Here is a 21816-nt window from a genome sequence, read left to right on the forward strand (position 1 = left end):
AAAAAAAAAAAACCAACAATACTGCATAATAACATTCACACAGCTTATGAAAAATGCTTTTCTGAGGTAACCTAGCATACTTACAGCTACTTCTATGGAAATAAAAGTAACACTCCATCTCATATTAGATACTTCATTTAGTATACTCTAGATTCAGTATACTATGCTGTAAATTATAATGTAATTTTTCTGATATCTGGCAAAAATCACTTGAAATGACTCAAAAACTGCGTTGCTACATTTCACTAGATTCCTTAAATGAATCAACACCACCATCTTGCACACGCACCAAACAATACCAAAATGCAGTACATGAACAATACAAGGCCTTGTTAACAAAACAAACAAGCAAGAAAACAAGCTTTGAGTGGCATCAACATGTTATCTTCCTCCTACTGACCAAATACTTTTTGTCGCTTGTTTTCTACTATGTAGCCAAGATACTAACCACTGAGGAGTACAGTGTTCTGTACTCGAGTGTTTGGAGGTGATGGTTACACTGCACTCTATGCAGCAGTACTCACGGTGACTTGAGATATAACAGAGCTAGGTATGTTAGTCCTACATGTTTGCGTCCTTCCAAAGACAAAAAAAGTTTTATGGTCATTGTTTGGCATGTCTTGTAACAGTTTACCTTTTTATGGTAAAAAGGCATCCAAATGGCAATAACTGTTACCGTAAATACCCTCATACTATCCTCCACTCAGCCATTTTATTTTGTTATCAGTAAAGTGGTTTAGCTAGAAGTCAGCTAAATATTTCATTTCTTCTTGGAGACATTAACATCTGTAGCTGAAGTAAGCAAAAGCCAGTTAAACCGGTAACCCGAGCATTTATAGACTAACATCTTTGTACTGAATTGCCACAAAGCCAGGAACAACAACACCTAGTCAACCCCGGCAGCTCAGCACTGTGGTAAAAATAAGCCAAATAAGGCGATTTATTAAACACATAGGATTTAAAAACTTAAAATAATTCCTCCAGTAAAAGGAGAGGAAGCAGTGCATTCAAGCTGAGATCAAAGCATGCGAACAACAATGAAGTATATGGCTTATCATTGCTTGTGATCCACGGCTCCTCAGCTAAAGCACCTGTGTGTACATTTCCCAGAAAAACAGCCTCCGGTGGTGATCATTACCTCCTCTCTGGAGTAGCAGGGTGGATCGTTAGCCAGCTTGAAGGAAACGCCATGCTGTTAGCTCTCTATATCTGGGGTCACACTGCTGTTTGCTTTTGTTCTTTTCTAAGTCTAATCTGCTCTCCTTCAGACATGTATCAGCTTCCAGCTGTCAGTTTGCTTTCTTTTTTTTTCCTGTTGTCTTATTGCTTGTTTAGATGGGAGCACTCTAAACTCAAATGGTTCTTTGTTACTGTAGTGCACAGGCTGGGCACACATTTGAAATGCCGGGTTTCTGCTTTCCCATTTAGGTTTGACATCCCTCATTTTTCAGCTGTATCTGTACAGGCGCCGATCAAAGCTTTACCCAGAGGAATAGTGGGTAATGTATTGAGGTGGTGGTTCTTGTTAATAATGACCATAATTACAGTACAAGAGGGAAAGCCTCAGCCGCCCTACTCTGGTGAGCTTTGATCCCTTGTGGTTCAGCTTGCTCAGCGTTAAATGAAAACCTTTAACCTTGAAATTCTCTTCAGCACCATGATGTGGGGAGGTACCTGTCTTTCCCTAAATGTGTCCTGAAAAGAAATCCGAGCTATGGTTTGTATTACAGTTCGAATTGTGATTCTGAGGCGGTTATTGTCCTTAGAGTTTAGAATTGCCTTTATAAGCTGTTGAATTTTTCTAAAGTAATTTTGTTGGAAGAAAAGCACCATTAAATAAAACATCTTACAGTAAACGAAGATCAACATCTAAGTGAATACAATCAATTTAATTTTATTTATAATCTTCTTGGCATCTTAGTTTGAGTACTTTGTCTTATCGCTTCAGTAAGAAAGATAGATTTTCTGCTCCAGATGTTACCTGAGAGCAAACCTGCAGTGGTAAAATGTATGAATATCCTATAAGTTCCTTTTTATTGCAGTTTTTCATGTTGGAAGGGAACCAGATGAAGGCTCTTTCATAAGCATAGCAGTTTTCCAGAATGAATATATATTTGGTACTATTTTTTATTTTTTTTAGCTGAATATATAAGTGATAAAAATCCTGCAACTTAATCTTCCCTTCAAACGTTCCACATAGAAATTGAATCAAGAAAAAACAAAAAAGGTACACCTGCAATGGTAAATGTAACCAGCAGCCATCCGTGGTAGTAGTGGTTTAATGACGTTAACATGTCATTAAACACCTCAACAGTGGTATTTTATAAAATACACTAAAATATTGATTTGAAATATCAGTTAATAATCAAATTAATGACTGTATTGAAAGTGACATTATTAGTTAGTAAATTTTAAGTATTTGACTTTTCTCAACAACAAAGCTTGGCAGCATTGTACAGTATTAAATGAATTAATTCACTTGTGGCCTTTCTCACTCTTACTTTATCACACATTGGGGAAAAATGGCCCGTCTAGCATTTTTTTTTCATAGGTGAAAGTATAATGATAAAAATGTCAAATATAATTATATATGTTTACTGCTAATAAATGTTAATATTTTGAATAGGTTTTCTGCTGCTGTAATTAAAGGGAAATTAAGTTTACAGTTGGCTGGTGCGGTGGAAGGACCAGTGGGCTCAGTGAGTTAGCTGTCACATAGTGACATATAGTGATACAGTATAAGATCCAGTGGGCAGGTGATAATAACTGAGATCCACCTGTGGGAATCTATTCTCATTACTTTATACTGAGTGGTGGACATAGTCCATACATTATTCATGCTTTCTGCAATATCTTATTGACCTTTGTCAAGGGCATTTGGACAGGCATTCATCTTGACTAAATTGACCAATCACAGCTTCCAAATTGGACATATGCAAAATGCAGAAGTGGCATACTGTGTTGAATAATGTGGCCCTTTGGTGCACCCGTCTGTGAGACTGAAACGTATGCACAGTGGAACCTCGTGATACCTGTCTGACGCTAATGCAGCCTGAGACTGATAGCCGGAACACTGCTCTGACCTTTGACCTCCTCACATTTGAATCCTTCAGTACAGCCATTCGTTGTTTTTCCTCTTGTCTGCTGACTCAAATTAATTTGACTTTTACAAAACATTAGAAAAGGTACATCTGTGGTGGATATTGTTTGATCAGTCGCTATCAATTGATCTGTGATTGATGTTAATTTGCTCGCTGATTAGATTGAGATTGTGGTAAAAATGCTCCTCTCGCTTTCCTTGCATGCAGTTGTATTGCCTCAAGCCTTGTTGCTCATGCAGAGCTTGGCAGTAATGCATTTTACCTCCGGTGACAGGAACTGAAGGTTTACCATTGATTTTTTAAATGATTACTTTCTGGGATATGTATAACCCTTTCCTGCCCTACATAGATTTTTTTTTTACTATAACCCACAAGCACAAATAATGACTGCTAAAATTATAGTAATTCAAGTTCTCTTATGATTTCGTAGTATTTGTTTTTGGCTGCTAGTGTTTCGTATTGCATGTGCAAACTTCTATCTTTATTGAATGATTTTAAAATATGTGCAACATTTGGGCTTCCTGTGCTTGCACTGCCTGACTAAAACACCTTAAACACCTCTGGTTTGTTCACACTTCTAAAAATATTTAACTTCACTCCTGAGCAGCAGGCTACCATTTTAGCACGAAGCCACTGCAGATAATTCAGTTGTACTGCTGTGATAATTACATTTGTCTGTCTGTGAGTGTCATAGTTGTAAAGTTGTGTAAGGATACATCTGTGTTTCTGTGAACTACACTTGGTGTATTTTAATATATTGGGAAGATGCATGCTATATATTCTTTGTTTCTGGTACTGCTGCTATTTTCAGTGGAAATCACATGTGAAAAAACATTAGCAACATTAGCTGCTATTTGTGTAATAATACATTTTTTGCTTTCATGTTGTTGTTAAGGCTCTAACTGCTCACCGTGTGTTTTATTCCGTCTGTTACTGATATTAATTATGCTTATTTTTAAGGCGTCTGGATGGTGTGGTGTTCGACTGCGGCTGTGACATCCGTTGGATCCAGTTGTGGCATCAAAGAGGAGAAGCAAAGCTTAACACACAGCAGTTGTACTGCAGGAATGGAGCCTCCAAGATACGACTGGAGAACATGTACATCCACAACTGTGGTAAGTGTAAGAGGAGGAGGGAAAGGTGAGATCTGTGATTAGAAAGGAGAAAAAAAAAAAAAAAGAAAGAAGAAGCAGCAGAGGAGGGGTGGTAAGAAGAGGAGGAAGGCAGAAAAAAGAAGATTGGCTGACGACAAAGCAACACGAAAGCAGGGGAAGGAAGGGAGGGGTTAAAGGTGAATTAGAGGAATGAGAAGAGAAGCAAGGAGAGTAGTTGAGACAGGAAAGGGAGGAGGTGTGACAGAGTTCAGAGGGTGAATCTGATGTGAGGAGCAGTGTGTTGATTCTGACAGAGGCTGGAGTCTCTGCAGTATTATCTCCTGGCGGTGACTCATCCCTGTGACACTGTGCAAGCGTGTGAGTGTTTGTATCTGGATGTGTGTCCCGCTGCTTCCTTTGTACTAATTTTATTACATTAATGAAAAGTGATTAATTGATTTGGTGTGAAAGTATGTAGACACCGATGGCGACAGGCGTGCAGTAACGTGTATACGTGTATGTTTTCAGACTTACCAGAGATCAGTGTGAGCCACAGCAGTGTTTTGGTGATGGAGGGTGACAATGTGACGGTGAGCTGTAACGGATCCGGATCACCGCTGCCTGAAGTAGACTGGACTGTCAGCGGCCTGCATTCCATCAACACACATCTGGTTAGACATGCATATATACTAAAAACAGCAAACATATTAAAGATTTTTTTTAAATTAATTACATTGCCTTACACCAACAAATGTTTTTCTTTTTGCCTGCTTTTCAAACATTGCTTCAGGCTAATATACAGTTATTAAGCTAAAATAATCCTGTTAATTCTCATTATGATAACTTAATTCTTTGAGCACAATCTAATGATTGATTTCTCCTTCACTGCTACACCTCATATTTTGTTTTGCATTGCACTAAACTGTGTTTTTACATTTTCTATACTTCAGATTATATACTTCAGGCGCTTCAGATTCATTAATTACTTGTAACACAAAATTAGTTCAGGTATGTAGTTCACCTTGAAAGGCCTCAGTGGTAAATTGAGGTGTCAGTAAGCGCACACTCTTGTAGGATTAAGCTCTAAGACTCATTGCCCTGACAGAAGTTTCAGATAAATTTTAAGCAAATGCTGAAGAACCAAAAAAATAGGCTAAAGATAAATCATCTACAATTTTCTATATATTCTGTGTATAACAAAGAAACAGGAACAAGTTTAACAATCTGATTGGTTCACTGCTAATAATGTCTTTGCATTTAGATGATGTTGACAGGGAAACCTAAAACTGTTTACTATGTGGATAGACTTTTTGTTTTTACCAGGTCCAAGATTAACCTATGATTCTGTGATTAGATGTGCAGTAAAGGTTATCAGATTTGGGGGGAAAAAAATCAAAATTGCTCAAAACAAACAACTTTTTTGTGACAGAGAGGCCTGGGTTGAACCCACGGTGAGCCTGTTAACCGACTAATCTCGCTCCCCGAGAAAGGCCCCAGGGACGTTGCAGCAATAACGACTGCAGAGATAAACAGCAAGAAGAAAAGAACAGGAGTCTCTGAAATTGCTGTGTGACTGTATTTGTCATCTGTGTCTTTAATGCTTGCAGTGACTTTACAGATGAAAGCTACTTCAGCCTCAGGCTTGATGTTTTAGGGTAGAAGGATGCTGTTTCGGGATGAGTGAAGTGTTTGGGAGTAAGAGCCTGAACAACTAAAAGCAAGAAAGGAAGCATGATTTCACCATTAGGAATCTAATGGTGAAAAGCAGGGTGGTAATTAGTCCAGGTACTGCAAAATTTGATAATATTGCTCTTTACATTCTTCCTGCCATGCTAGATCTATGCCAGTGAAATCAGACAGGGAAGTGATTAATTCCCACAGGTATCAAGTAGTTCTTGACTTTATTACGTTTCCTTCCACAGGAATTTAACTAATGAATAATTAACTTTCATTTTAATTAAGTAATTAAAGATTTAAAACCCACTGGTATAATGGTATTTGCTGTACAGTATATCCTTCAGGTACCTAAATGCCTCTGTTTTCTCTGTGCCTCTCATACTTTTCCCTTAGTCAAACGTATATTGGCCCAACATCCACTCTATCAACCTCACTCTTTTCAACATCAGCCGAGATGACAACAACTTCCAGCTGACCTGCATCGCAGAGAACGTGGTGGGGATGACCAATTCTTCCATCCAGCTCAACGTACAGTGTAAGTTGGACGCTTCCTGTGATTTAAATACTATTGAAACTCCGTCCAGGCACTGTAGCAGGAGATTTTTAGCCCCACTGTAAACACACTGACACATTAATTTATGCACATTTGCATTATTGCATAAAGAGAAAATTATTGCCTTAGTGCTTTGCCATTCATGGTCTATAGTAATGCTGCCCATATTAGGTGAAGGTAAGTATGTTGTAATAAAATAGTTGCCTATTATGACTAATTAGTTTGACTAATATCATAATCTGCATGGCTGTTTATGTTTAATATCATCGAGGTTAATGGTGGGACATTAAGAATCACAACTGCATTCAGTTTTTATTTAAAAAAGATGAATACACTGTGTGCACACTGTGGAAAAAATATTACCAGTAAACAATGACAACAAGAACATAGAGCAATTAACAAAAAAAAGAAGCATAGGGGCTGTTTTAATTCTTTTTTAAGCCTTTGCTTTCAATTTGCAGTGATTTTATGTCAAATGTTAAGGAAAATGTGTTGCTACAGTGAAAAGACATGCTGATTTTCTTTTACGCTGACTAATTTTCATTTTCAGTTATTAAGATCTGTAGCCAGATCATTTAACTGAAACAAATGCTAAAGGCTTGAAGTTTTGTCCAAAAATTGGAGGTGTTCAGGCTCTCACTGTGTTCGGATCTAAGCCAAATGTATATTCTGTAAAGCATGGCCTCTTCTCTTAGGAAATCATATCTACCCTGTAAGTTGACAGGTCACCTAACTCTGCCAGAATTTCTGCCTGATTGGTTATTGTTTTCATAACAGTTTAAATGGGGTCACAACATCTGATTAACTCCTGATCCAATCAATGATCTGCCTCCCATATTTCGCATATTAGGAACGACACATGCATGGGGTAACAGGCAGTGCTGTTTTAATCTTTCATTGGGCAAATCTTAATACAACACTGCAACAAACCCATTCTGTACACCTGCGAGAGACAGCGGTGCAATCTCAATAAGCAGATATCTGCATATGAATATACAGAATCATAGGCAAGGTGTAAAAAAAATAGTACCTTAAGCTTCCTTGTTTATGTTTTTAATCCACTAGTCTGAGTAATTTTGACCAATAACACTTGAGTAGAGGGTTTGTATGCCGTTAAACAGTCTGTGTGGAGAGAGGAATTGTATTTGCGGGAAAAAAATTGTCTAACTATAATCAGCTTTATGCTTTTTCAGAAATGCATATGGTTGTAAATAATAAGGATTAGCAGCTAATTAAAATCCGTAAAATCAGTCAACATACAGAATATAAGTTGTAATGCAAAGAGCCATGAATCAAATGCTGGAATCCAGACAATTACTCTATATAGAGATAACATGTCAGTACTAGATGAAAACATGGTATAAGAGCCTTCAACCTTTTTGGCAGCTAACTTTAACCTGCTAAAGTTTTGACAGCGTTTCACAATTTTTGATTGTTTTTGTTACTGTGGCAGCATGCTAACTTTCCATAATCAGCTGTCAAGACAAAGAGCGTCCGATGAGAATGGGGATGTTTGGAAAAGCAAACTAAAATGGAAAAAATTTGTTATATGATCTTCAGGGGAACATGAATGTCAGTTGTCAGTTTCTAAGAAATCAGAATGTATTTCCATCTGAAGATTGCAGAAGATGAAAGATTTGGGAAATATCATATTCAGCAGTACTCTTTTTGTACAAAAAATTATTATCATCCCTCCAGCAGTCAATGAGATATTTTCGTGTGGACACAAGTGGTGAGCCCAAAGCCATGCTGCTAGCATGGCTGAAAAAAATGTTAATCTATCATGTTGTTTGCTCAGTTAGAGGGAAACAACCCCAATTAACCCAGCTATAACAGGAATACTTAACACTTGACTGAAGTCACCATAACATTTGTATTGTGTCCCTCAGTAGTTGTTTCTTGGTTATTAAATCTTATTTCCTCACTTGTCATGGATCTTCTAACCAAGACTCAGATGCTTAAAATTTGGAATTATGTTGCTCTGTTGTTGAAGACATTAATCAGTAAAGCCTGCTGGTTTAGTGATTACTTGGAATGAAATCTTGTTACCTACCACTGTGCAAGTGGTTTATCTACACTGGAGGCCATCAGCTTGTCTGGGGACTGTCATGGTTTGGTAAAAATCTGCAAGATTTGGCGCAATTAATAATCCAGTTTACTAAAAGATAGAAAATTTCAAAGTATCAGCGATAAAATGGCATTTGAACTGTTTGCAGCTTTATTGCATAAACTTTACAGCATATAATAGTCGATGTGATAGTAAATTCTGTGCCAATCCTAAAATTGTAGCGACTAATAAGTGTATAGCACATGTAATACTGCTCTTGTTATCTTTTTTAAGACATAATGAATAAATGTAAGCATTAAATGTATATGTATGCAGTAAATGTATGTAATATGAGCCTATACATTTTGAAAAAGGAGTTCCTTAGCCGAACACTGTGGATTAATAAAAATGCAAAGATATGTGGAATTGTTCTGATGCTCAATCAGCCAAAACGCAAAAATATAATAAATTGCTCTATAAAATACCTCGTTTTAATTAAAACTTTAAATCAAGTGTGGGCAGTATGAATGCTTGGAGCCAAGAATTCTTGGTGGTTTTTTTGTGCATAAAATGTCTTTCATGGCAGCTTTGATGGGCTTATGTTGGGGACAGAATATATCATGTATTAATGACACTGACTGTCTGAGAGAATAATTTAAAACAGGGGGGAAAAAACTTCTTTATCAAGCAGAACAGCCAAATTATGCAGGTACATTTAGAATGCAATGAGGTGTTGCACAGCTACAAACCAAGTGAAATTGATGTAGCTAATTAGCAAGAATGTACCCTCCAGCCCACATGAAAGCTCTGCCTTGATCTGAGTGGAAAGAAAAGGAGAAAGGAGTCTCACCCTCAGCTATGATAAAGCAATGATTTGGTAACCACTCCAACGTATTTCTAATATCCCAACCATGAGTTACAGTATATACTTGAGCTCTTACATAAGTTTACCCAGTGGATTGGCCCCGGGCAGATTTGGGACAGTGTATTCAGAGCCAGTATTAATCAAAGGTGCCTGACATCCTTCTCTTTGTAGCAAGCGTCCTCTTGTAGAACTCAATCTATTGTAGCTGTTTGCGATGCATCATGCTACAGGACAGGGGAGATTTGTCACCAATTCAAACACTCCCTACTGGAGCAGAGCTTGCTAAGGACCATGCTAGAATGACAGATTGACTTTGTACCATGTAGTCTTCAGGGTTTCCTCCACATGGACAGTCTATGGATGTACATCCCCAGGCTTTTTTTTTCTCTCCTGTTGACACTCTGCTGGTGCTGCAAATTAACTTATTAATTTTTCACCACATGCTCTGATGGTAATTACATTTCCTCCCCTGTGCAGCCTATTGTCTCTGGAAATGTCATAAAATAGCTTAAACTGCTTCTCTGATTAGGGAGTAATCTGATTGACAGCGAAATTACCAGCCGTCAAGTGACATTCTCTGCATTCAAAGATGAGTTCCCTATTTTAGTGAAACCGTAATTAAACACAATGCAAATTCTGCAGGCACATTGTTCTTTTGCTGTGTGGAACAATAGCTGCTCTACAGCAGCGTGGACTCACATGTTTTCCTCCTTTAGTGCCGTAGCCAAAGTGTAGCTCTCTATTAAGAGTATGGCACTAATTTACACCTGTATTAGTAGCTCTGCTCCCTCATTAGCTGTACAGGTAGAGCAGGGCGTAATCTCTAATTAAGGATAATTAATGGGGAAATTATGTGATTGAATCCCTGCTGTGACTCTACATGTACAGGTGCTGCTTCTAACAGGTTAAACTTAATCGCAATGGGCTTTAGCCCCGGGGAATATGAAGCAATATCTGTCCCACGAAGCTGTTGCCTCCCCTGTCACCGCCAGCCACGATGTCGTATCTGTAGTTAGGCTGGAACATGGCATTTGAAATACACCACCAGTGTTACCACTAGATAACATTACAACTAGCCTTGTATTCAATGTTCTTGCTGATCAAACGCATGTAGTTATCAAAGCTTGTCATCTGTATGAGCACCACGAGGACACCATGTAGTTATAGACTGCTATGTGGCACAGTAATGACTTATATTGTATTGACCGAGACTGAGCTGACAGCCGAGCTGAGGGGAAAATGGATCAGTCACTAACTGTCCATCAACAAGAAAATTTCTTTTTCTTCCTCTCTGTCTGTTTTTTTCTCTCTTTAGGCTGTATAGTTCTATAGACACCCTCACTCCTTCCTCCTCCTCCTCCTCCTCTGTTTCTTTACTGTCATCTGTTCTCTTTTCTTGTTGCACTCAAAATCACAGCTCTGCACACGCCCCCACACCATCCCATTCGCACATACACAAGCCGTAGCTTTTAGTTCAGTTGAATGACTTCATTGTCACTATTGTCTGTCACCAAAGCAATTTTTTTTAAATGACGGCTTTCACACACCAATAAATAGTTTGTTCAAGTCTTTAAAGGGCGATCATTTGGATTGAAAACATGAGCTATCAGTGACAGAGCTGACAGTGACAGTAACTTTTATTATCAGCTTATCTGGCAGGCATTTCAAATTAATTAGTCACAGTGTATTACTGCTAATAATTAAGCATGATTGCAGTGTTTACAATTACAGCTGTGTTACGCTCAAATGCGTTTTTAGCTCTTCCAAAATCATCACTGGATGGCCAACCATCACAGAGATGCAGACAAAGTATTACTACATGGATATAGATAAGACTCAGTCTCTCTTGGAACGGATCCATAGTGTTGACCTCAGTGTTGCACATGAAAAATAGCAGAAATGATTGTGTAAGAAATAAGAAAGAGAGAAAAGTTTCAACCCATGCCTACTTTCTCACCTTCGCACAGCTGGCCAGTCAAGGCATGAAGTGGGTGTGAAAGCCAGATTGACCGTCTTAGAAAGCTACAAGAATTGACGCTATTTCTGACACTAGGAGAGTGTCGGGGTAGGGAATTTCTGGAACATGTTGACAATCTGACAAGCAGCTCTCTTTTGCAAGCACTTTCTTTGATCGCAGTGACAAACTGCTCACTCTCAGTTGTGAAACTGCAGGTGGAGACTCACTGGTGAGGCTGAATGACCGCGTTAAATCATACCTGCAACCCTGATCTAATTGAATAAATAGATTTATCAATGATATCACGAGTGCGTGTGCGTATGAGCGGTGGAGGTGACAGAGAGGCACTGCCAGGTAATACTGACTGCCAAATATTTCCTTTTAATTCTGTAGTAGCAAAATTCACTCATTACGTAGACAAATCAGTGGGTGAATTGTTTATGAAATGTATCTGATGATATTAAAGTGACAAAGTGCCTCTCAGCTTGGCGGCATTGTTGATTCAGAGGTGTGTTGCTGCATGTCAGGAAAGAGGAGCTCTGTGCTTGTTTAAGCAGAGGAAAATTTTCAGTTTATATCAAGCCCGAAGAGACCTTCTATATATTTCGTTCTTCACCCAATCCAATGTACTTCTGCAACATGCAGCACCCAGTAAAAGGCTCATTGCCACTCCCAGGAAAGAAACCTGCCTGTAAATGTCATTGTTCCCCAGAACAAGCCTGCGCTGTTTGGTATGCTGCTGTATTTTTTTTACGGTTATTCAGAGAATTAGTACAGGTTTTGACCACCCCAAGGGCTGTGGAAATTTCTCAGCACATAGGGCTTGTATTATGTCAAACACCAAACAGGCACACTGATGAGGATTTTAATAAGCAAAGAACTTTTGATCTGCTCCTTCATGTGTGAATGTGTAGGTATGCGTTCATTGTTTCAAATGTCTCCTTTCCCACTGCAGTTCCTCCAGTCATCCTGAGACTGGCTGAGCCTGAGCAGCGGCTTGATACCTGCATTGAATTCACGGTTCGGGGTTACCCCCAGCCCCAGCTGCGCTGGTTCCACAAACAGAAGGAAATTATTAAAAATGACTACATCCGGACCGAAATGGACTTCTACCAGGACTATCTCGAGGGCTGTCTGACCTTCCAGAACCCAACTCACATCAACAATGGCAACTATACCCTGGAGGCCAGCAACGCTCTGGGAACGGTCACCAAGACGGTGTATGGTCACTTCCTCGAGAACCCCGATGAGCCAGGTGAATGGATAACAACTTTTTATAGACATTTCATTCTAGGTGGCAAGTGATGTGCATTTGGCAGCACTGATAGTGAACGCATGGGAAAAAGGCCTTTATACAAATGATAGTAGCGCTCAGTGTTTGTACATTGCCTTTCTTCATTCCTCTGCATTTAAATAAGAATCAAAGAGGAAAGAATAAAATGCTGTCAAGTAACTCTCCGATTCCCTTAAGAGCTGGCTCAGCCCACTTTTTGGGAGTGAGCATCACTGTTGGATTGCTTTTCTTTTTTAACTACCTGTTGTATGACTCACAGGTTGCGTCGCTGTTGGAAATTCTGTCGGGAGCATTTACTTTTTATTAAAATCTTCCTTCACAGGGCACAGGTTGCACGGTTGATCCCTGCTGGTTTTACAGCCGCCAGGGTTCATCCACAGTTCAGTCAGGTAGATTGTTCACTTGCGGTTCGTGCTGAGTTCACAGGGAGGGGGTCTAAACCCACAAAGACTGGCAAATTTCTCCTTATGGTCAATATTGCAAGGTTAATACCTTGTGTCAATTTATTGACATAGCGTGACTTTTTCTGTCTTCTCTTTTGCAGACCCGGTGGAAGAAGGTGAGTGTGTCTATTTTCAAATGTAAGCCTGTCAAATTTTTGTTCAGCTTTGGTTTTTTCCTGTTTGTTTGGTAAATGTGCGCACACACACACACTACTTGTGTTTGACGAGCACAACTGACTCGGTAACAGTGGAGAAATTTGTTCACTTTGTGTTGCTACTCAGTTTTCTGATTGTGTTGTTAATGTCAGATGGCATTATCATCTTCCTTATTTAAATCATGGATCCCAGACAAAAAAAATCCAATTTAATTTTACATGGTTAATGATCACTCTATACACTAAACAAATACGTGATTCTTTACACACCCATGTCTTATGTTACTGTTAGTTGGGTCTCTAAACCAGGACAGCTGTCTCTCAGTGGTTCATGCCATCAAATTTCAGCAGACACTTCTCTGCCTTTTTTTATTACAGGAAATTTGATATTTCAGAGGAAGCTTTGGTTTTTCTCCTACATTCCCAAACATTACATGCACTATCATAGTGAGTTTTTCTGCTCACTGGGGCCAGATTTACCACTTTATCAGTAGGAAATGCTGCAAAACTTATGAAAACAGAGTTAAAAGTCCAAAATCTATACCCTCTTTCACATTTTTCAAAGCTGTCCAGTGGACCGGATTGGAGTCTGTTCCAGGCCGATTCTGGCCCACAAGCCTTATGTTTGATAACCCTGTTCTAGACCTTTCCTCCCATAGTAGAAAACAGTTTGGGGCATGAAAACCAGAAAATAACAATAAAAGCATTTGTAATAGGCACACTTCAGTAAGTAAAAAAAGGATAGTCTTATAGATAATTCAGTTTTTAAAAAATAACCAGCAACAGTGTAAGCAGGTGAATTTCCAACCCTGTTAGCTGTTGATGTGCGATTGTTTGGGAAGCAGTGTAGTGTAAATGCAGTCATATTGCTGGAACAATGGTTTCGGCCCACTCTCGCTGCATCATAAATCTCCGATGTGCGATGTGCTGCCTGGCCTCAGGCTGTTGTGGCCGTCTCACTGTTAAACAAAGTGGGCTCGCCTGATCTCTGACCTTCATCAGCATCTTCTTCCATCTCCATATGAGGCCATTCTTTCTAATCAGGAATGTATTATAAAGCTGCAGCATGGCCAGAGATGGAGACGGATGGATGCTGACCCTGCGGCGAGCTGCATGAGGCAGGCGGCGACATCACGTTGCTATACATGCACACAGTCACGCAGCTTCTGGGAGTGAGGCAGGTGAGGGAGAGGTGTTTAGAGTGTGAAACATTATGGCAGCAGAGCGCGAGGGAGTTCAGCCATACAAGAGAGACTGACAGGCTGGCTGATACTAACAGTGATGAGGAGAGAGGAGGGCAGAGGGAGGAGAGGAGAGAGGGATGAAGGCTTGGAGGGAGATGGTAGTTAGGACACACACACTCGCACTTCAGTGTGTCTGAGCCAGTAGCAGCCAGTCTACCATGTGGCCATTAATTTGCCCACAATTACTCTCTGATGTCCTGGCTGGAAGCCTCAGACTAGAGCACAAGTTCATTTCATTTCATGGCTCTGTCTCATGACACACTCTATGCCAAACTCTTGTGTGTATAGGTGCAACATCTAGTATTTAAACATGAAGAAATTAGTCCTGCTGACCGCGGATTTCTGCAGCTTGCGCTGAGTACAACAGAAAATTGACGTCCTGTGCGACTATATAATCTTTGTGCCCTTTTCAGCTGATTTCATTTTACCTGATTTAATATTTGTCAGTCAATATTGTGTTACCTTCTTTTGATTTTTTTTTTCTGCTTGTACAATTGTGTATAATTGCTAAGCAGCTTGTTGTAATTATTCTGTCTTTCGTATGTGCAAGCACGACCATGTCTTTGTTCAACTGTTCTAAAAACTCACAATGTCTTTTTGTTACTTTTTATGTGAGACTTGAGTCTGACTGGATGGCAAATTTCAGGCTTTGGTAGGAAACTTGTGACAGGTGTCAGATTTGAATATGCATTTGTTCCTCTACAGACTTTTAACTCAACACCACAAAATTTATATTAAAAAAAACCACACACACACTCTGGTCGCCGACATTGTCTCTAGCAATGTTTGATGGATCAAACAAGTGAAGGCGACACGCTTCATGCTTGTGTCAAAATGCTTCTAAAAGGAGGGCAAAGTCTGTTTATGTTTTGAGGCACAACATTTGTACACTATTTATTTCCAGCAGTTTATGTTAAACACACACACAAATGAGAAAACTGCAAATGGATATTTTCAGCTGGCAGTGAGACCCATCTGAAAACATTAATCACACCATTTGGCTTCATGGAGATACTGAAAATATGCTCTCAATTATATATACTAGAGAGCACATCAGGTCACCTAATTCGAGTCTGTTAGGCTGTGCTTTAACCCGTGTAAATGTTTCGCCTATTTAGTGTGATAACGGGTGCATAAACAGGTTCATGCAGTGGAATAACACCACTGCAGATTAAAAAAAACTGCTTATTCTTTTTTATCCGCTGTTTTGTACTTTTTTTCCCTGAGAATACACAGTATGAAGTGTAAAATCATTATACATATTTACTTTAAAAGGACTGTTGCAGTAAACTGCAGTCATTAGAGTGTTTTTTCCTACCACAGCCACTGATGTCTGCTTTTGTGCTTCTGTGTTGCAGTTACGCCGCCACATCCAAGACCACCAGAAGATACATTTGGGGTGAGTTTTCTCCTTAATGATGTTGATGAAACAGCTGCTAAAGATGGGGCCCCTGGTCTCAGCAGAAAGCTGATGTGTGTTTCAACACAAGCATAAACTACTTTTTATTTGTCAAAGACCCCTTGCAGGGCTATTTGCTTGCCTTGACATGCAGCGCTGAGCTTCAAAGGCTACAACACAGCAAACAATGTTACAGTCAGAGTTATATGTTTGGACTTTAATGATGCTGATGATGGTATCCTGCAGTGGATGATGCTGTTTTGAAATGTTATTTAACGTGGGGGATTTTGTACAGTTTCTGAAACCAGTGCTGGTGAGTTATTCCACTGGATTTCAATAATGTGCTTTTAATAGACTTTTTTAATAGCACACATGTTGACATGTGCTAGCAGAAACTCCAATAACATCAATAATGGCTGCTGTTATTGAGGTGGAAAGTTTCCGGGACTTGTACATCCATGCTTCCCTGTCATATCCTAATGGAAGCGACACACTGTTAGCGGTAATTATGCCCGTGCTTTTCCTACAATGACCAGCTCAAATATCTGTAATCAAAAAAACCCTGCAGTAACATCACTGCGTCTCTGCTGCTACATCTGCTTGCTGCCAAATTTGCCACTGATGGTGTTTTAGAATTTTTGCTTAGGGAAAATTAATAAAACTAGAAAAATATGTGGTCCCTAGCTTTAGTCCTAATGTTACAGTTATAGCTTTACTACAGAGGCTGTTAAAAAAAACACATACCATCCACAGAAATACCCTCTGATTTTTATTTTTTTTTTGCTCTACTTGCTTAAGTTGCTCTTTCATTAAATATAAGTACAAGACAGAATTGCAATTCCTACAACTTTACAGCTATCAACAGTTTTGGTCACTGTAGATAGTTTCTTCTGTCATAACAACTACATGGGGGTGAAATTTGTTATAGCTCGCCCTTTCACATTTCAGTAATATTTTTTATTCAGATTATTGTCATTATTGTTCTTTTTAGTAATTTTCATTAAAGCTTGACGTTATGCATATTGATGATGAGACTACTTTGAGTGACAGGTGGGTGCCAACTAAGCCACTAGTTATAGGCAGCGCCTCCGCTAGTGTTTGTGGCGTTGCTCCCTTTACGAGTATTTTTATTGCATATTGTTGTCTGACAGACATAATGGCTTGGAACACAGTTAATTGTACTAAAAGCCCGTCTATGCTCCAGTTTTGATGAGTGAAATTACAGCATTCTCTTTGCATATTAATATGTACTAATTAGAATGTATCCCTGTGATGTACCCAGAAATACTATGGATGCACCAGGCTACCAAGCTTACCCATACTGGGCAATAGTTTATCATATCACTCTCACCTATGTGGTCACTTCTGACCAAAGGGTTTCATAGCCAAACGGTGTTGCACACTGGCACACAGTTTCCGTACTTAAATTATCCAACAGTGTTCAGATAAATACATATTTATATGCAGTATAACATGAGTTTCATTTTGGTTCTGTGTCAGTGTCGCTATATACCTTTTGTCTACCTAATAACATTATATTGGATTCAACACAACTCTTTGTGGGATTATTTTGACTACAGATAACAGTGTTGGGCTACCTCAATATTGAAATTGCCATACAAAAACTACAGTATCTGTATGTGCATTTTAATTAACAAATTATTAAGTTTCAAAAATTCTAGTTCTGTTTAAATGGCATAATATGAATAAACATGGATTAATTGACCTTGAGTTAAATTGCTTAACCAGACTGTAAACTGTAACTGAGTAATGTCAGATTTTCACTGTAAAATACAAAATGCAATCATCAAACAATTACTTTTTAAAAAAAAAAAGAAAGATCCAGAGCAGCAAAAATCAAATATTGTGTGTGGTTCTCATCATCACCTGTAGGTGACGATAAACCCATAAAAAGAAGTTGTGTGCTGCATTTTTAAACATCCTGGTTTATTCAGTTTAAATCAAAAATAACAGGTTTTGATGAGGAGGATAAGCAGGATTTTCCAAAGCAGCAGCAGTCACTTAGAGTCACATCATACAGTAAGTCTGGCTGTAGATGAGAATCGTATTTAAATTACATTCTGTCAACCAGAACACATCACAAACAGGACAGATTTTAACTTTCTTCCACACTGGTGTAATCTACAAGAAAGCAGTTGTCAAAATCTAGTCCCTTAAACTCCGCTTAAGGTGATCAGAAATTTGGAAGGGATTATGATGTGAACACATTCCTCTGATGGCTGCGTGAATCTGACACAGCATCTCATTTCTGCAGGTTTCCATTGCTGTGGGTTTGGCGGGCTTTGCTTGCGTCCTCCTCCTAGTCCTTTTTGTTCTCATCAACAAATACGGCCGGCGCTCCAAATTCGGTATGAAAGGTAAGTCTACACAGATAGTGAGACAAGCAGATCGTCAGGCAGACAGTTAGCTTTGTTTTTCGCCTTTCTGGCAGTTGCATCATTGTGCAGAATCCATTCCTCCAGCTAATCTTCTCTTCAGTATGTTTGTTCGCTAGAAAATGTACATGTGCGGCTACTGTAGAAGTCCTACTTTTTACTGCATGTTTACTGAACCACTGCTGCTCTTTAGTCATATCCTCAAGAGAACTCAATTAGAATAATAATGCTTTTTTGTCCCTTTGGAATCGGATATAAATTGTCTTTGTGACTGTTTTGTGTTGCTGTATGCAACATGTAACTGGGTGCTATCCATAAATGTCTGTGCATAAAGACAAATCAATATCTGTGCTAGAGGAGAGTACACTTGCCATCGTGATACTGTGCATAGGCCTTATACAAATAGGTGAAAAATTAAAAGACAAAAACAAACATGAATCGTCTTAATAAAGTGCTGCCAGAACAGCTTCAGTGCTTCTCCTGATTGAGCCTTCAGGACTATACTGGAGGGACTGAACATAATTCTTCTGAAAGGATATCCTCTCATTTGGTGTTTTGATGACAGTAGGGGAGAGAGCCGTCTAACACATGGTCCAGAATCTCCCACAGGAGTTCAGCTGGGTTGAGGTCTCGTGACAGGGAATGCTGTAGCGTATGAGTCACATCATTTTCATCAACAGCATTGTCATCCTGGAAAAGACCTCTCCCATTAGAATAGAAATGTTTCATCACCCTGAACAACTTTGTAATGACCCTTCCTTCTAACAAGACAAGTGGGCCCAGGGCATGCAACCAAAATGCCCCCATGGAAACCACCACAGGGCTCAAGCATTTGAGTTTTTCCCATAATTTGAGACCCGTCTGTATATTCGCTGCATGCTATGTAGGGCGATCACAGAAGGGATCATGAATTAATTAATGGACTTGGGGCTGTCGATCATGATGAGGAATTCAATAGGATTAATGTGGCTTTTGTGCATGCTGAGCTTTCACTTTGGTTCAGCTCCAGGTTTGCTTATCTCTTCAGCGTTGGCGTCGTAGAAGAGGAAAAAGGCGCCTTAGTGATGATCTAGGCGTATAGAGCAGTTCGGAGAGGAGAGGAGGGGGCGGCAGTGGCTCAGGTCCCGCTGGTCCAGGTTCAAGCGTTGACATGCCCAGGAGCCAACCACATCTCCTGACCAGTTTATGGGCTGAGCATTTGCATGTGTTTGGTGGTTTGTGGTGGGTTGTTTTTGTGGATGACTCAGAACAGACACAATTCCTGAGTCACTTTATGACAAGGTGTGCAGATTCTATATCCAGATCTTTTTCGTTTCTGTCAGCTTCTAGCACTTGTCCCTTTTCCTTCTTTAATCCAAATATTTTCTAATTGCATACAATCATGACCCGCACCTCAGACCATGCATGTTCTTCATATGCACTGTAAGTACAGTGTATAGTGTAAGTAGCATTAGCCACTTCCACCTTTTAATTAAGCACTTTACAGGATTAGAGTTCGTTACCTACCTCGGTAAAGAACTCTCTGCTGCAATTATTTGGAGGATGCCAATTATTGCACTGGCCTAAAGCTGGCTCTAATCAAGGATGAGTCTCAGAGTTAATGAGGTATTATAGACATGTTTGTAATGTCATAGGGACTTTTTATTTTTATTTCTAGCTTTCCTAACAAATAGGTTTATGGAATAAAAACAAAAGCAATTGTTTTTTTTATGCAGCATAACAGCAGTTGGACCTTCTGCATTTGTCTATACGAGATAAGATTTCATTGACGCTACAGCTGCTTGTTAAAGAAGCTTCTGCTTTACTATAACTTTCTCATGTCTTTATTCAGTAGGTGGAAATGTATTTTACACCCAGCAGACCTGTGTGATATTTATTTACGCCCCCAAGTATGAGTTGCTATTGTCATTTTTTATTTGATTCACAACTTAATATATGCAGCATCAGAAAATCAATATAAATCTGAGTGGAGAACTCACTGCCAGAGATCTGGTTTCCAATGTTACCTTTATTTTATACCTACTATCTATTGAAAGGAGAGGCAGTGCTTCATGTTGTTGTCAACACTTAGAGGTTAGTGTGTCTCGATGCTCAACTCTTTGCAAAAGGTTGCTCAAATTCAGTTTTAGTCCTTTCCAAGGAGAAGCGGAAAGGTAATTCTTGATGGGAAGGTACAACTTCAGCTCAGGGGTTTTTTTTTCTTTAAATCACTAAGTGCCATGCAATTCTCCATCAACACTTACTGCTTCATGCCGTATGTTAAGATTCCCCGCTTTGCTCCAAGACACATTTCTCAACAATTTCTGTTCAGACACTTGAAAAGCATTTCTCATAGATTTTTCTCTTGTCAGAATGTTTCCTAGAGTAATTTAAGTTTAGCTGCCTCATTCAAGATAACAAATAGTTTTATAAATGACTGTAATAGTGAGGGAAAAATGAGCACTTTGAAGCTTGAGCAAATCACCAAGTTGAACCATTAGCATTGCTGAAATATACTAGTCTCTTGCATAAATGTCAGCACCATGTAAGGATGTGTAGATGTCAGTTCCTGTATCTGGTACTGTGCTGTACCGTGCTCATTTGTTTGTTCTTATATTTACTTTCGTTTCACTTTAAAACATTAACTGGCTACCTGGCGGGGCAGGTAGGTGGACAAGGCGCAGTATTGTGGAAATATGTGTATGTGTATTTATGTAAGATATCTGAAAACACAGCAGGCGTGCAATGAAACAGTAGTTACCAGCTTTGCAGCCAATACTGCAGAGATAAGAGAAAATGTCTAGAGACAACCCAGTGCTGCTTTTCCACAGTGCCATTTGTAGATGATTCAGGATTCTGTTGCCTTGTCAGCATATTGGAGCCATAATGGAGATTCCCAGTCATCAACACATTACAGAAAGAGGACTAACAAAGCTGTAAAACTGACAAAAGCTCATAAACATTACAAGTGACATAGCAATGCCAGCCAAGTCTCTCTTATCAGCTTAGCTATGCAGTGTATTGATGAGGACTTCAGGGTTCAGCAGGTGAGTTTCATGATGTGCTTCAGCACCGAAAACATTCAAGGTCATGAGTGTGAATGCAATAGCAAAATTGTGCATATTTATTTTGTTACAGTCAGGAAGTGAGGAAAAACCGTTGAAATATCTGTGGGAAAAAAGCTTTTGATAAAATAGCAGTGCAGCGCAACAGAGAAAAAAGCTTTTTGCCACCTGCATTTTTTTCCACAGTTAATTTGAGCATTCACTATAACTCCAACATATATATACGCAACGTTGATGTAGTTCAGTGGAAATAAGAGATACTACTATACTGTACGACTTAAAGATAGGTGATGTCAGTGTGGACTCTTTCAAGACGTCATGCTGCTTTGTAATAAAGCCCCTGATGTGACCACATTGTGTGTATTTTCCCCTCCCACACTTGTTCTGAAGAATCAGCTGGAAGGCTTGAAGAAGTCATTACCTTTGGATGGAGCCATAATGGATTTTAGCTCCACTAAATCACTGTGGCTCTTTTGGTAGTTGGAGTTTGATCACTGACCGTTTCTGGGCATCCAATAAAAAAGTTTATTTTTTTCCTTTTTATTTG

General features: G+C 39.3%; 1 protein-coding gene across 2 annotated transcripts in view; it reads left to right on the forward strand.

Moving 5' to 3' along the window:
• The window catches only part of ntrk3b (neurotrophic tyrosine kinase, receptor, type 3b), a 222296-nt gene that overhangs the window by 105616 nt on the left and 94864 nt on the right, over nucleotides 1-21816 (forward strand). The window contains exons 5-11 of one of the 2 annotated variants that reach the window (XM_005727560.2): nucleotides 4062-4216; nucleotides 4724-4866; nucleotides 6266-6407; nucleotides 12250-12549; nucleotides 13133-13147; nucleotides 15789-15829; nucleotides 18105-18207. In XM_005727560.2, the coding sequence (XP_005727617.1) occupies nucleotides 4062-4216; nucleotides 4724-4866; nucleotides 6266-6407; nucleotides 12250-12549; nucleotides 13133-13147; nucleotides 15789-15829; nucleotides 18105-18207 (899 nt within the window). The remainder of the gene's footprint in view (nucleotides 1-4061; nucleotides 4217-4723; nucleotides 4867-6265; nucleotides 6408-12249; nucleotides 12550-13132; nucleotides 13148-15788; nucleotides 15830-18104; nucleotides 18208-21816) is intronic. The other variant, XM_005727561.2, reaches the window with a different exon arrangement.

This window comes from Pundamilia nyererei, unplaced genomic scaffold, assembly GCF_000239375.1.
Source record: "Pundamilia nyererei isolate P.nyererei 1_Seehausen unplaced genomic scaffold, PunNye1.0 scaffold00025, whole genome shotgun sequence".
In the NCBI taxonomy this organism is placed as follows: Eukaryota; Metazoa; Chordata; class Actinopteri; order Cichliformes; family Cichlidae; genus Pundamilia; species Pundamilia nyererei.